This window comes from Vipera berus (genome assembly GCF_964194415.1).
Source record: "Vipera berus genome assembly, chromosome: Z".
NCBI lineage: Eukaryota > Metazoa > Chordata > Lepidosauria > Squamata > Viperidae > Vipera > Vipera berus.
In genome coordinates, this window is record NC_138205.1 from 21,275,087 (window position 1) to 21,290,032 (window position 14,946).

The 14,946-nt window shown below is 45.1% G+C and overlaps 1 protein-coding gene across 1 annotated transcript; it reads left to right on the forward strand.

The window, feature by feature from the left end:
- Positions 1–7,808: 7,808 nt before the first annotated feature.
- Positions 7,809–13,036, forward strand: LOC308678373 (sulfotransferase 1C2-like; the record flags this gene model as incomplete). Its single annotated transcript, XM_081345520.1, has 7 exons — positions 7,809–7,983; positions 8,121–8,249; positions 8,357–8,454; positions 8,853–8,979; positions 9,447–9,541; positions 10,672–10,852; positions 12,924–13,036. 7 exons carry the CDS (start codon positions 7,809–7,811, stop codon positions 13,034–13,036), a joined length of 918 nt encoding a protein of 305 aa, XP_081201646.1.
- Positions 13,037–14,946: the final 1,910 nt, after the last annotated feature.

A 14,946-nucleotide genomic window follows, 5' to 3' on the forward strand; every position in this document is an offset into this window, starting at 1 on the left:
TTTGACAAGCTGCCTGACATTTTTATAGCGTATGTCTATGTGGCGAGATCTAGAGCCTACTGCATAAGCCTCCGAGATTGCAATGGCGGCCGTGTTGTCCTCTAGAATTTGGATGGGCAGAGGAGGAGCTGCCCAGATGCTCGTTATCAGATCATTGAACCAAGTCAAATCATTGGCCGTGTCTGACAGGCTGGCATATTCAGCCTCGGCCGTGGAGCAAGAAACAAATTTTTGCTGCCTAACATGCCAATGTATTGGGCAGCCATTTAGCAATATGAGGAAACCAGAGGTGCTCCATCTACTTTTGGTGTCGCCAGCCCAGTCTGCGTCTGAGTAAGCAGAGAGCTGGGCCGTCTCCCCCTTCTCTGGTTCCAGCACAAGGAGGGCATCGGTCGTGCCCCTGAGGTACCTAAGTACCCTCTTAACAGCAGTCCAGTGGAATTCCTTTGGGTGTTCCACATGCCTGGACAATAGATTTACAGCTAAAGCTATGTCAGGCCTGCTCCAATTGCTGATATATAGCAAGGAGCCAATCACAGATCTGTAAAGCGTATTATCTGTGAACTCAGGACCGTCCTTATGAGTATGGTTGTAAAAGTCGCTTTGCATTGGGCTATGCGTGGGATTAGATTCTGCCATTTTGCATTTGGCCAATAACTCCTCTATCTTTTCTTTTTGAGATAGAGCGAACCCCCCCTTAGTGGCCAAAATATGCACACCCAAGTACTTATCAACCCGCCCCAAAGATTTCAAAGTGAACTTTTCTTCCAGGGCCTTGGCAAATTCATCACACCCTTCCTTGTCAGGTCCTACATATAGTAGGTCGTCCACATAAACTAACACCCTTTCTGTGGTACCCTTTGAGTTGCGTGTGAAAACACATTCATCTGCTCGGGATGCAGTGAAACCAACTCGTTCTAAACTTTTTCTAAGGCAGTCATACCATAGTTTCCCTGACTGCGTGAGACCATATAACCCTTTGTGGAGTAACCATGTATTTTCCCCTTCTTGCTGGTAGCCAGGAGGGGCCTTCACGTAGATCTGCCGGTCCACGTTGGCGTGGAGGTAAGCCGTCTGGATGTCGAATTGGAAAACTTCCTCCCCCAGAGTGGCTGCAGTCACAAGGGCGGTCTTGATGCTCTCTGCCCAGACAGTTGGAGAGTATGTCTCGCCATAGTCTTCCATGTAGCGTTGGGCGAATCCCTGGGCTACCAAACGGGCCTTATACAGGTAGAGGCCATTGGCAAGTGGTTTTGCCTTGTAAACCCACCTTGTGCCAATGACTTTCCTCTCCTTTGGAGGTTGCTGGGGGGTGAAGACCTTGAGTTGTTTTAAGCTCTGCATTTCCTTCTCCATCGCGAGCTGCCATTTCTCCTGTTCTTTGATGGGCAGCTCCTGGATGTCAGAGAAGGATTTTGGGGTGACCACAACGCTGTTAACAGACGCGATGTGCCCAATGTCAATTCTTTTTGGCGGGATGCCTTTGTTGGACCGCTTTGACCTCCTTACCTTCTACCACTCACCGCCTTTTTCTTCCGCGGGTTTCTGAGGGATTGCTGGGGAACTGGACGGCTCATCCTCCCCATCTGAACCAGGTGGGATGACATCTTCGTCTTGTTCCACACTTTCGTCGGTGGCAGGGTATGTGGACGTCTCAGGTGATGTCGTAGTCGGTGTGCCCTTGCTGGGACGGTTGATATATGGGCTCAGATCATTGGAGTGTATCTGGGCCCAATTGGAGTCCTCTTCGAAGGAGGCAGATTGAGAAGTCACAATCCTGCCCCCTTCTCCCAGGAAACTGTAGGCCTTGGAGCCAGGAGCGTAGCCCAAGAACCTCAGTCTCTGGGAGACAGATCTCCCCTTCTTCCGCAGCTGCTTGGGGATGTGAACCCATGCGTAGGACCCAAACACACGTAAATGTCCAAGATTTGGTTTCCTACCATGAACTAGGAAATATGGGGTCTGGTTCACAACACTGCTCCAAGTGCAGTTTAAGGTGTAATTGGCGTATTTTACTGCTTCTGCCCAGTATGATTCTGCGACCCCTGCGTCTGCAATCAGACTACGCATCATAGTTTGTAGGACTCCATTTCTTTTCTCTGCCACGCCATTTTGAGCTGGTGTGAAAGGCGCGGTAAGAAAATGGCGGATGCCCTTACGCTTTACCCAGTCCTGGAATTTTCGGGACATGAACTCAGCCCCGCGGTCGCTCTGCAGTTGTGCGATCTTGGTTTTATACTGGGTCTCTACAAAGTTGTAGAGTGATTTTATGGCGTCAAAGGCTTCAGATTTTTCTGTGAGGATATACACGTGGCCGTACCGTGAAAAATCATCAACTGCAGTGAGAAAATACTGACTTTTCCCTAGGGATGGTGTGAAAGGCCCGACCAAATCAACATGTACTAGTTGGTACGGGTATTGGGTCTTACGCAGTGACGTTTTTGGAATAGGCGCAGCCTTCCTCTTTGACCTCTTACAGATTGCACAGTCCAGGAATACCTCACAATCTTTGATCTGGACTCCCTCAGCAAACTCTCCCATCTTTTTAACCACAGGGAAGCTTGCATGACCTAATCTTCGGTGCAAAATATGGGCACACTTATCGTGCAATGGCTTCCCCACTGACACCCTCTTGGCATTGGTTGCCTTGAGCGGTGCTTCAGGTGACAGCTGAGGTTCGGATTTCTTATCCACACTGCCTTGCTGTGGGGTCTTGGATGCAACCGCTTCAGCCTTGCGCTGGTTAAGCAGCCTTGGGGTTGGTTGTGGGGAAAAATATGGCAAATCATTTATGATGTCAATATTTCCGATGACCCTCTGGTCCCGGGTGAAATGACCTCCCCCTTTGCGAAATAAAACTTCCACCCCGTCTTCGTCACATAACTTGATAATGCTCAATAGGTTGTTGGAAATGGAGGGGGCGTGTAAAACACCTTCAACTTTTCCAAGTCCAGGTACAGAGACAAACCCCTCACCAACAACTAAAACTTTATCACCGTTGGCCACCTTGACAGATGAGGTAATTTTCTTTAACCTTTTAAAACCTTGACTCATATTGGTAATGTGAGAAGAAGCTCCAGAGTCCAGTAACCATAAGTCAGTGGAGCTATCAGCTCTTGTGGTGGGGGCACAGGTAGACACAAAATTGTTAGTACTTTTGGCCCCGCCACGGCCCCTTCCTTGTCCCTTGCCCCTACCTTGATTGGGACCACGCTTGGGGCCTTGTTGAAAATGGGGGCAGTCCTTCTTGAGGTGCCCCTCAGAGCCACAGGTGAAACACTTGAGTAGAGCATTAACCTGCTCTGAGTTGCGGTGTCATCTGCTGGCTGGCTGGCTGGTGACTCTGTTGTATTCTCCCGTATGTCTACGTCTGCTATCTTCGTCAATGAGTCTGCCCTCGAGATAGGACAGAGGCATGGGTTCATCCCTGCCCCCTTCCAGGGAAATAATAAAATTGTTCCAACTTTTGTCCAGGGAAGCCACGATAACTGCGACCAAGTTCTCTTCAGGTATTCGGTAATTTTTGGACATCAGTTGCGCCCTGAGGGATTTTAATTTTCCGAGATGTTCTGCCATGCTGGCCCCAAACCTGAGTCTTGTGTTGTAAAACTCAGTTGTGAGTCTGGTGAGGGAACCCATGCTCTTGCTGTTGAATAAATTGTATAATAACCGCCAAACTGCGCAAGCTGTGAGTCCATCTGGGATGCTTGGGAACAAATTATCATCCATAGAAGCCATCAGGGTAGAAAAAGCCTGTCTATGGAGCCACTCTTCTCGTGAGCTCCACGGGAAAGGTTGGGGGTTCAGGACCATTTCAAGAGTCCCATCCTTTAATAGACATACCTGCAAATTTCTATTCCAACTGTGGTAGTTTTCCCCCCCCAATTTTCAGTTTTTCAAAGTTGGGAGGCAACGTGGACGCAGGGAGAAACGTTTTGTCCAGTTCCTGTAGCATTTGAGAGGTTTGCATTGAAAAAAAAGGTAAAGGTACCCCTCTAGTGGGCGTTGGTGGTATTTTTCTCTGATTTTCAGATGCCCCCCCTTCAGGCTTAAAAAGCCCGTACTGGGCATGTCCGGAAAACATGTGATCAGGGGGTGGGCATTGCCCAAGATTGCCGGCCGGCACTTGGTTTTGAAAAAGCTCTGGAAAACCTTCCTGGAGCCCCCCCGGCCCTGGATTGCCTTGAGAAGCCCATCGCTGGTCCTGAAAACCTTGGGGATGGCTAAAGCCGATGCTGGAGGAGGGGGCCAACCCCCCCCAAAGGCCAAGTAAGGAGAGCGCCTGGGTGGGGGCGAAAGGAAGACTGGGGGGCCCGGAGAGAGGGTCGGGGGCCTTGGAGGGTAATGAGCAGTCTTATTGCCATCATAGGTCATGAGGGTTTCTGCTGGAGAGAGCCCAGGAGTTTGCATGTTGCTACGGCTGGATGCCAGGGGTTGCTGGGCCTCCAGACTTAGTTGAGGCCTTTCTTTGTTAGAAAATGTGGGCGCACAGGGGGCTGCCATCTTGCTTCCTGTGCCGGGCCATGTGGTCTCCCTGGGCGCAGCCATTTTGTTTCCTGTTGCCCCAGGAAGCTGTAGGTCACAGTTAGGCAGGGGATTTCGCGCCGAAAGCCCTGGGGTCCCGGGGTTACTCAGGGTGGCAGGCGCCATATTGAGGGGCCTCGTGGTGGCTGAGGGGGGGCTTACCCGGCATCCACAGTCCTTCTGCACTGATGTCCTTCGTGGAGAGGCTTGTGGGGTCTCCTGTACTTCAAGGAGTTTTAGAAGCAGTTCCTTGCATTCCGGTGTAGACATTTGATCCACGCGTTGCTTGCGTTGGGCGCGGAGCACTTCTGCTGCATCTTGACAGTCTTGGGCGGACTGTAAAACTTCCAAGCTTCCCTCTGTGGCGTGCAGAAGGAAGCCATCTGTGCTCTCACCTGGAGCGGAGCTTGCTTCAGGGGCTAGAGCTGTTGATTTTGATTGAAGACTCCTGGTCACAATCTGGGATCTCCGGCCATCCATTTCAGTTTCAAATCTAGGCATTAGCTGCAGGCTTGGAAGCGTTCCCTTTAACCATCCTCTCTGCTACCAACTTGTGAAGCAGCTTTCACAAGAGATCGATGGGACGTTAAGGTGCTTCCAAGTAAAATAGGCAGAATGCAGAAATGCAGTCATTATGAAGCTTTATTCATCAACAGGTTATATAAAAAGAGCTATATGGCATGGAAGCATCCATGCTTGTATGATAGAGAATGCATGCAAGTGAGAAGATAGAAAAGAGAAGCAGAACTTGAACAAAGAGGCAGCCCCTGAGCAGAGGTATTTATGGGGGGTCTCGGCCCCTCCCTAGCCATAAAACTCTCTCGCCAATGGGGCTGCTGCAGGGAAGCAAAGAAGCCTCTTTGCTTCATCTGATGACCTATTTGGGGAACTGCCATGGCTGGCACAAAACACGTAACAACACCATCATCACAGACATTTCAATAAGAGTGTGCAGGGAGGGAATTTTGACTGGAAGCCAGCTTTCTCTTTGTCCCAGCAGCTCAGGTTTCTGCACAAAAACCGTCAGCCAGAGGCATCCAGCATGTATTGGAAATGAAGGGAAGGACTAAGGGTGACATGATAGCAGTGTTCCAATATGTCAGGGGTTGCCACAAAGAAGAGGAAGTCAAGCTATTCTCCAAAGCACCTGAACGCAGGATAAGAAGCAACGGATGGAAACTAGTCAAGGAGAGAAGCAACCTAGAACTAAGGAGAAATTTCCTGACAGTTACAAGAATTAATCAGTGGAACAAATTGCCTCCAGAAGTTGTGGGTGCTCCAACACTGGATCTTTTTAAGTGGAGATTGGACAATAATTTGTCTGAAATGGTATAGGGTTTCCTGCCTGAGCAGGGGGTTGGACTAGATGACCTCCAAGGTTCCTTTCAACTCTGTTATTCAATTCTGTCCTATTAAAAGAATCTACAAAGGTCTAAGAATCAGTGTATCCACGTTAATTAAATTAGCAAACTTCATCAAACTCCAAAATAAGTTACCCAGACTTAATCCACATATCAAAGGATAAGGTCTGCAAACACAGAGTTAATTAAATAATGTCTCCCAGGGGAACTGCATATTCATAAGAATAAACACACCCACATACAGATCCCTACACAGATGCACCTCTCAAGTGTCACCCTACAATCAGCATGTAACACTCCGAACAAGCTCCCCCTATAAAAATCTGCTGCTGTACCCCATTTCTCTGCAGCCTGCCCCCAAATGCAAACTGCTTTGCATTTAGGAATAAATATTTCTACTTTTCTTGCAGTTGTCTGGATCTCATTTTTATTTATTCTTGCGCAGCCCCGACTTGAATTGGAACCCCAAATTATTCTTCTGACATGATGGTCAGGAGCCCCCCCTCCCCACAGTCACATGACTGAACTTCAGGTGGGCAAGCAGGCCACAATTATGGCCATTTAGGCCAGAATGCTTGCAAAGTCCCAGAAAAAACAAAACACAACAACTTCCAATTCAGTGCCAAGCAAACTCAGAGTCCCAGCTTGGCGGTCAAAAGGGAGTGACAAATGTGCAGCAGGCTCCCAACAGAAAAAGAAGTGAAGCAGAGCCAAAAGGCGGGAAGGGCCTGAACAATGTCTGCTAGGTTGGCCAACTGCATATTACAACTAGAGCAGTGATGGCAATCCTTTTTGAGACTGAGTGTCCAAAAACCACCCCCGCCCCGCCTTCCACCCCAACTCTGCCCCTCATCCCCCCACCCACTGGGCCACCCACTGCCTTCACGACCTGCCACAGATCACCCAGGAATGCCATGGCAGCCATGCCCTCCACCCGCACCCCACAGCATCATCTGTGCGCGACAGGGCATGAGGTTGGAGTCTTGTCCCCACTGCCCAGCTGCCATGTCCTTGGCTGCGCTGCTCAGCATGGGTCACGCCCGGGAACAACTCTCCTCCGCGGGGCTGCTGGTGAGGAGGGGGCCGCAGGGGAAGAGAGCTGGGGCAATGGCACACATGCCCACAGAGAGGGCTGTGAGTGCCGCCTCTGGTATGCGTGCTATAGGTTCGCCACCACTGAACTAGAGAAAATTCTAGAAATAAACTCCAGGACAGCATGCTCCCAGGTCAAGTGCCCTTGGATAAGAAAAAAAAGGGCCTTCATGTTCAAATTGGATGGATTTGGCTACAAAAGCTGAAGATGGAGGGTGGGGGGAAAAACCTCCACAGAGGTACAAAATGTTAGAAATAGGAATTCTAGAATCAAGATATAGAGCGATATGTATAAAAAATGTGTATTAAATAAGATTGTTTTAAGAAAGAGACCAAAAGTGACCAGACAATCCTATTTTAAGATGGGGAGTAAGAACATAAGAAACAAAGTCTTAAGATTAAAAGTAGAGATAGTTTGGTGTAATGGTTAAAATGTTGGGGTAGAAACAAGGATGTCCTGAGTTCTAGTCTTCGTCAGGTGTAAAAGCTGGTGGGTGACGTTGGGCCAGTTGCTCTGTCTCTCTCTCAGCCCAACCCACCTCACAATATGTGAACTTATTCAGGAGGTTTTTCCTGAGTGTCTGCTGCCTGGAATATATGCACATCATCAAATTTCCAGCCCTTGCAGAAATTTTAGTAAACAAAAGAGAAAGTGGGTGGAGACAGACATGAATTTATATAGTGCAGGATGAAAATGTGACTCTTTCATTCAAAGGGAACTCTGGAGCAGAATCTTTGCAAACCTGGAACACTGAACCCCAAAAATTTGTGATCACATCTCTGCAGGTCCTCCTCTTATAAACTCCTTTCTCCTGGCTTTTCCAATCAATCATGGAGCTTTTAAGAAAGGCATTGGAAGAGTTTGATCTGAGGTTACTCAAACGTTCAAAACTGGTGGAAGTTGAAGGAACCTCTTTACTTGATAGTACTGCTGCAAACCTGGAACTCTTAAGGAATTTTAAAGCCCAGCCTGATGACCTTCTCATTTGCACTTATCCCAAAGCAGGTAAGTGGGGAGGAGATGTGGAAGAGCATGATGAAATAGTTTTGGGGGAAGAGGTACGAAGCTTAAAGTAGAAAGACCAAGGAACAAGAACCCAATCTTTAGATTGATCTATCTGTTCTCCACGTTCCTCATACCAGGGACTACCTGGATGCAAGAAATAGTGGACATGATACAGCATGGAGGAGACAAACAGAAATGTGCAAGGGCTCCCATATATGAACGGATTCCCTTCATAGACTTTTTTCCTATAAAACCCATATCTTCAGGTGAGTAACACGGTACTGCTTCATGGGGCTGATGAGAAAGGTTTTCCTTACCACGAACCTGAACAATGTCCATCCCTCTCCCACCCACCCCCATCCCCATGTTGCAGGTTTGGAAATGGCAGAGGCAATGCCTTCCCCGCGCACCCTGAAATCTCACCTCCCAGTCCAGCTTCTCCCACCTTCCTTCTGGGAACAGAATTGCAAGGTTAGAACAACTGCAATATGGTTGATGGAATCTCAGTTTTTCAAGGTAGACCCGATAGGAAAACAAAAGTCATGCAGGCCAATCCTACTTTTGTTATAAAGTTATGGTAATAGAATCTTGCAAGGAACATGAAAGTGAGAGGCTTAATAGGTTGAATTTGGCAGAGTTTGAAGCTTGGACAGTTTAGGATAATTTTATGTGCTGGAAAAGAGGCAGTGAATAGGAATTACATTAGACAGAGCAAGATGTGTGTTTGTGTGAATGTGCATGTGTATATATATGATTTTGATTATGTGCCATCAGGTCAGTGTCAACTCTTAGAAACCACATAGATATATATATGCATGCGTATGAAAATGTTATCCTATAGTCTTTATGGTTTTCTGTCCTTTCTGCAGATCATTTATGTCGCTAGGAATGTTAAGGACACCATTGTTTCCTATTACCATTTTCACCGCATGAACCAGGTGATGCCGGAGCCAGGGAACTCGGATCAGTTTTTAGAGAACTTCCTTACAGGAAAAAGTAGGTGGAAGCCACAGAAATAATAGGTATGAAAAGCATGTGGGAGGCGATTGTTTGCTGAATCCTCAGCAGCAATATGTGATCATGCCATCACGATCAATTTAATTTATTAAATTTACTTGCCACCCATGTTGCCATAAGGAAACTTTGGATGGCAGTCACCATTGGGCTTACAGAAAACATGAAGCATAGTTACCAAACTATTCTTGAAAAAGAAGTAGGGATCTCTCTGTACCAAAGATAATTTTGTGACTTCTGGAAAAAAATGGTTAATGATTTTTCCCTTAAATCCGAGAAGCTGAAAGGCATCATTTCCCCAAGAACTATAGTTCCCATCATTCTCAACCAAGATAGTTCATCACCCATGACAACCATTTGGAGGGCAAAGGTGGTAGAGCCTAGAGTTATGAAGCAGAAAGAATAGTAAGGTAAATCAAGATTCTCTTGTCTTTTTTTTTTTTTTGCAGTTGCCTGGGGCTCTTGGTTTGAGCATGTCCGAGGCTGGTGGGAGGCTAAGGGCCGTCACCCAATTCTGTATATCTTTTATGAAGACATAAAAGAAGTAAGCTCCTTATGTGCGCACATACACACAGGATACAACAAACAAATTTCAAACATGAGATAGGAGATAACAAATACAAGCGGTAGGGCCTAAGGAAAGTTCATTGTGCATGGCCCATCTTACGAGCCATAGCTCTCGGCAACTCAGAACAACAGTATCAGGAACATTAAGAAAACTCAAAACAATAAGATCTCAATTCCTAGTGTCCTAAACCAATAGTCTCCAATATATAAGAAGCCATAACCAGATTCATATCTGGGGAGAGAAGAGCAATAAGCTTTTTAAGTCTTGCAGAAAGCTAGGAGGGTGGGGGGCCTGCCAGATCTTGGGTGGCAGGGTGATTCCTAGGGCAGGGGCTGCTACTCAGAAGGCATGCTTCCTGGACCCACTAGATGACATGTACGGGAAGGGATCTGGATGCACCCATCCTATTGGACATGATGGATAGGAAGGTGATCCCATAGATAAACTGGCCCTGTAACATGCAGGGTTTTAGAGATGATAATCAGCACTCTGAATCACAGCCTGAAAGAAACTGGAAGCCAGTGCTATACTGTAGAGCAGGGGTGTCAAACTCAATTTCATTGAGGGCCGCATCAGCATTGCGGTTGCCCTCAGGGGGCCAGGTGGGTATGGCCAGGGTGGGCGTGGCCTACTGGGTGGGTGTGGCTAGAGTGCGTATGGCCTACTGGGTGGGTGTGGCCAGCTCTACATCGTTTGCATCAAGGGTGCCTATGGGGGCCTGGGCAGGAGTGGGACAGATCTGAGGGTCTCTGGCAGAAGGAGGGTCTCTGGGCCAAGGCCAAGGCAGTGGGGCCATTCCCTCACTGTTTCCAGGATGGCTTTGTGGGCCACATGAAACCACTTGTGTTTGTGTTTGACATGTCTGCTGTAGAGGGTATAAAATAGGCAAATATAGATAAAATACAAAAGATTACAAGAGAAAATTTATACAAGGTGCTCCGGTTAGGGCCCAAAGATGAGGTATAAAAATGCTCGTTTTGTTGGAGAACGGAGCTTATTGTGGATTGCCTCTGGACTAAACGAGAAAACAGCAAGCTCCGTTTTCTAACCATTTCAGTCAAGAAAGCATCAAAACATAGCAAGAATTCTCTCCATATTTGTCCTAGGATCCGGCCAGAGAAATCCAGAAGGTCGCTCAATTCCTCGACTTCATACTCCCAGAACCAGTTCTGAAGGAGGTCGTTGAACATACAAAATTTGAGACGATGAAAGCCAACTCCATGGCCAATTACCGCACTTTGCCTGCCTTCGTGATGAACCAAGACTTGTCGCCCTTCATAAGAAAAGGTGAGGAACAGAACTGAAGTTGAATGTTAATAGGATGACCTGTGGTGAAAAAACAAAAGCAAAGCACAAGCATCGACTTCAGAAGAGTTGCGAAGGAACACTCTTAAGTTGTCCAGTTTGCAAATCTAGACATTTCAGGATAGAACAGTGAAGAAGAGAAATTGGCAGTGATTAACTCGATCGATTAATAAGAGCCCATAGATGCATTTTTAGGGCGTATCTTCATTTTTAAGTATTTATCAGCATACATGAATTAGCAGAGATGAAATAACTGGTTGTACATGGTTGACAGGATTTTTCCTTATATATTTTACTGCTAGTAAAGAGCCTTGGTGGAGCAGTGGGCTAATGCCTCCTTAAGTAACACCAGCTGCCTGCAATTAGTGCAGGTTCGCATCCCACCAGGCTCAAGGTTGACTCAGCCTTCCATCCTTCCGAGGTAGGTAAAATGAGGACCCAGATTGTTGGGGGCAATTAAGCTGACTTTGTAATAATGCCGCTTGGGGGGGGGGAAAGCCCTAATAAGCAGGCATATACATAGAATGAAGGCTATTGCTAAGCACATTTGTTTGTGCTTAAATTGTAAGCCACCCTGAGTCTTCGGAGAAGGGCGGGATATAAATAGGATTAAAATAAAATAAAAATAAAATAGTGTTGTTTCAACCACAAAGGATGCAGCCAAAAATAGGAGGAAAATGTGCCAAATAGTTGGGAAGAATGGATGTGGATCAAATATAAAGCAGGAGAGTTTCAAATCAGAAATCTGTTGTACATGAAAGAGGTTTTTTCTGCTTAGTCCATTAGATGGCAGTCACAATTTGTGATTATTATTATTTTTTAGAAAAGAAGGTAAAAAGTTAAACTTTTTGTTCTGAGATGGTAGCTAGGATCTGAGTTAAACGCAGAGTTAACATCCAACACTGGATGTTTTTAAGAAGACATTGGACAACCATTTGTCTGAAATGGTATAGGGTTTCCTGCCTAACCAGGGGGTTGGACTAGATGACCTCCAAGGTCCCTTTCAACTCTGTTATTCAATTCTATTCTATTAAAAGAATCCACAATGGTCTAAAAATCAGTGTCTCCATGTTAATAAATTAACAAACTTCCTCAAACTCCAAAATAAGTTACCCAGACCTAATCCACATATCAAAAAGCTAAGGTCTGCAAACACAGAGTTAATTAAATAATGTCTCCCAGGGGAACTGCATATTCATAAGAATAAACACACCCACATACACATCCCCACACAGATGCACCTCTCAAGTGTCACCCTACAATCAGCATGTAACACTCCGGACAAGCTCCCCCTATAAAAAAATCTTCTGCTATACACCATTTCTTTGCAGCCTGCCCCTAAATGCAAACTGTTTTGCATTTAGGAATAAATATTTCTTCTTTCCTCACAACTGTCTGGATCTCATTTTTATTTATTCTTGTGCAGCCCCGACTCAAATTGGAACCCCAAATTATTCTTCTGACATGATGGTCAGGAGTCCCCCCTCCCCACAGTCACATGACTGAACTTCAGGTGGGCAAGCAGGCCACAATTATGGTCATTTAAGCTTTCCATGGTCACATGGACACTTTACAACATTTTGCCCCAAACTGGTATTTATTTCTGCTTGTTGGCGAAACCATACCCATCACAAACCACTGGTACACTTAAGGACTGCTGTGTTCGCTTAATGACCATCGCATTTGTTTTACGACTACTATGGCTACTTAATGATTGCTGCAAAAAAGATAGTAAAATTGGGTCAGTCACATGACTGACCTATATTACTACCATCAAAACCTGTGACCTTAAAGGGCAGGCTCCATTTCTGACAGAAATTGAAGACTACCTGTATTTCATTAACAATCCGTATTGACACGCAGATCCGGTGTTCTATTTGTAATCCTCCTCCCCTCATATTCAATCTCTCTGGGGACCGGTTGGTCCAACTGTAGGGACCCTCTGAAAGAAAGAAGAATGCACTCCATTGCTGAAGTAAAAAAAATAGTCGTAAAAGAGCTCAGAAAACAGGATTCGCTGATTTTGTTTTCTTGGATTGTTTCCCACCTATAGGCATCGTAGGAGGCTGGAAGGAGCATCTTACTGTGGGTCAAAATGAAAAGATCGATGAAATCTGTTCCCGGTTATTAGCAGGCAGTGGCCTGGTCTTCCGCACTGAGCTGTAAGGCTTGAGAATAATGTTATTAATACCTGCCTGTGTCATTTGCATGTGTGCAATTGTTGGAAGTCAACACCCACCCACCCTCATAGAGAAGGGAATATTTGGGGTGGGGGATATTACAAAGGACAGAATATTTTTTTTTTTATTGAAAAGTTTTAAAAATACAGTTTTCCTTTAAAAAACCCCCTTCCCCCTCCCTCCTCCCCTCCCTACCTCCCCCCTTCCCCCCCCCTCCCCCCCTCCCTCCTCCCCCCCCACCTCCCCCTAACCCCCCTCCCCCCCCCGGACTTCCCAGAGCTAAATACAAGGTATATATATATAAAAAGGCAATCATAAACAACCATATACTAACAACTATAAATTCTAAAATCCATCACTCTCTAACTTATATAGGATCAAACAAAACTTAGCATTATTAAATATATATAGAAGACAAAATAAAAAAAGAAAAAAGAAAACGAAAGAAGACTTATTCAAATGCTAGATAAAACTTCTTGACCCTATACTTATTCTGGATAAACTCAATCCATTTTCTCCATTCCATAATATAATGTTCTTGCGAGTAATCTTTCAAATAGGCCGAAATCTTCGCCATCTCTGCCAAGTCGGAAACCTTTAAAATCCACTCTTGTATAGTCGGCAGTTCCTCTTTCTTCCAATATTGACCTATCAAAAGTCTTGCTGCCGTAACTAAATTCAACATCAACTTAGAGTCCACAACTGTAGCGTCAACAATTATTCCCAACAAAAAAAATTGCGGACAAAACTTTATCCTCCGTTTAAAAATCTTCTGCATATTCCACCAGACTTTTATCCAAAAAGCCTTGACCTTTTTACATGTCCACCATATGTGAAAATATGTTGCCTCTTCATCACCACACCTCCAACATTTAGGCTGATAATTCGGATACATACTTGCAAGCTTTTTAGGATCTAGATGCCATCTATAAAACATTTTGTAAAAGTTCTCTCTTAAACTTTGAGCTTGAGTGAATTTTACATTCCTCACCCAGATCTTTTCCCACGTGTCCATTGTAATAACTTCCTGAATGTTTTGGGCCCATTTTATCATACAATCCTTAACAAGCTCTGTTTCTGAATCGATCTCTATCAATGCAAGATATATCCGTTTAATATGTGCTGGTCCTTGATTTCTAATTTGCTTTATCAAATTTTCATCAGTCGTTGCAAATCCATTTTTTTGATCTTCTTTCCACCTGGCCTGTAACTGAATATATTGAAACCAAGTCTGAACAACCTTCTCTTCTCGCAAGAAACTATATGATTTCAAGCACCAAATATTCCTTTCCAAACTTAAAATTTCCTTGTAAGTAGTCTCATCATGTTTGAAACCAGCATGTATATTTTCTATTGCGTGTTTTGGGATTGCCCACAATGGTATCTTGCTGCTTAACTTATGTCTATACTTCTTCCAAACTCTCAGCAATGCCTGTCTTAAAATATGCATCCTAAACACAGTATCTACCTTCTTATCATACAGCAAATATGCATGCCAGCCAAACAACAGATCATGGCCCTCAAGATTTAATAACCTCGATTGTGTCAAATTAATCCAATCACTTATTCCTACTAGTGCAGCAGCTTCATAATATAATTTAAAATTAGGCATTTTAAGGCCACCTCTCTCACGAGTATCCTGCATAATCTTAAGTTTAACTCGTGGCTTTTTCCCTGCCCACACAAATTTATTGATACCACGCTGCCATTCCTCCAAGTTAGAGTCTTTCTTAAGAATCGGTATCATTTGAAATAAGAATAAAAATTTGGGCAGGACATTCATTTTCACTGCTGCAATCCGTCCCAACAAAGACAATTGCAATTTTTCCCAACTCTCCAGTTCTTTTTGAATTTTCCCCCATAACTTTTCATAATTATTTTTATATAGCTTTGTAT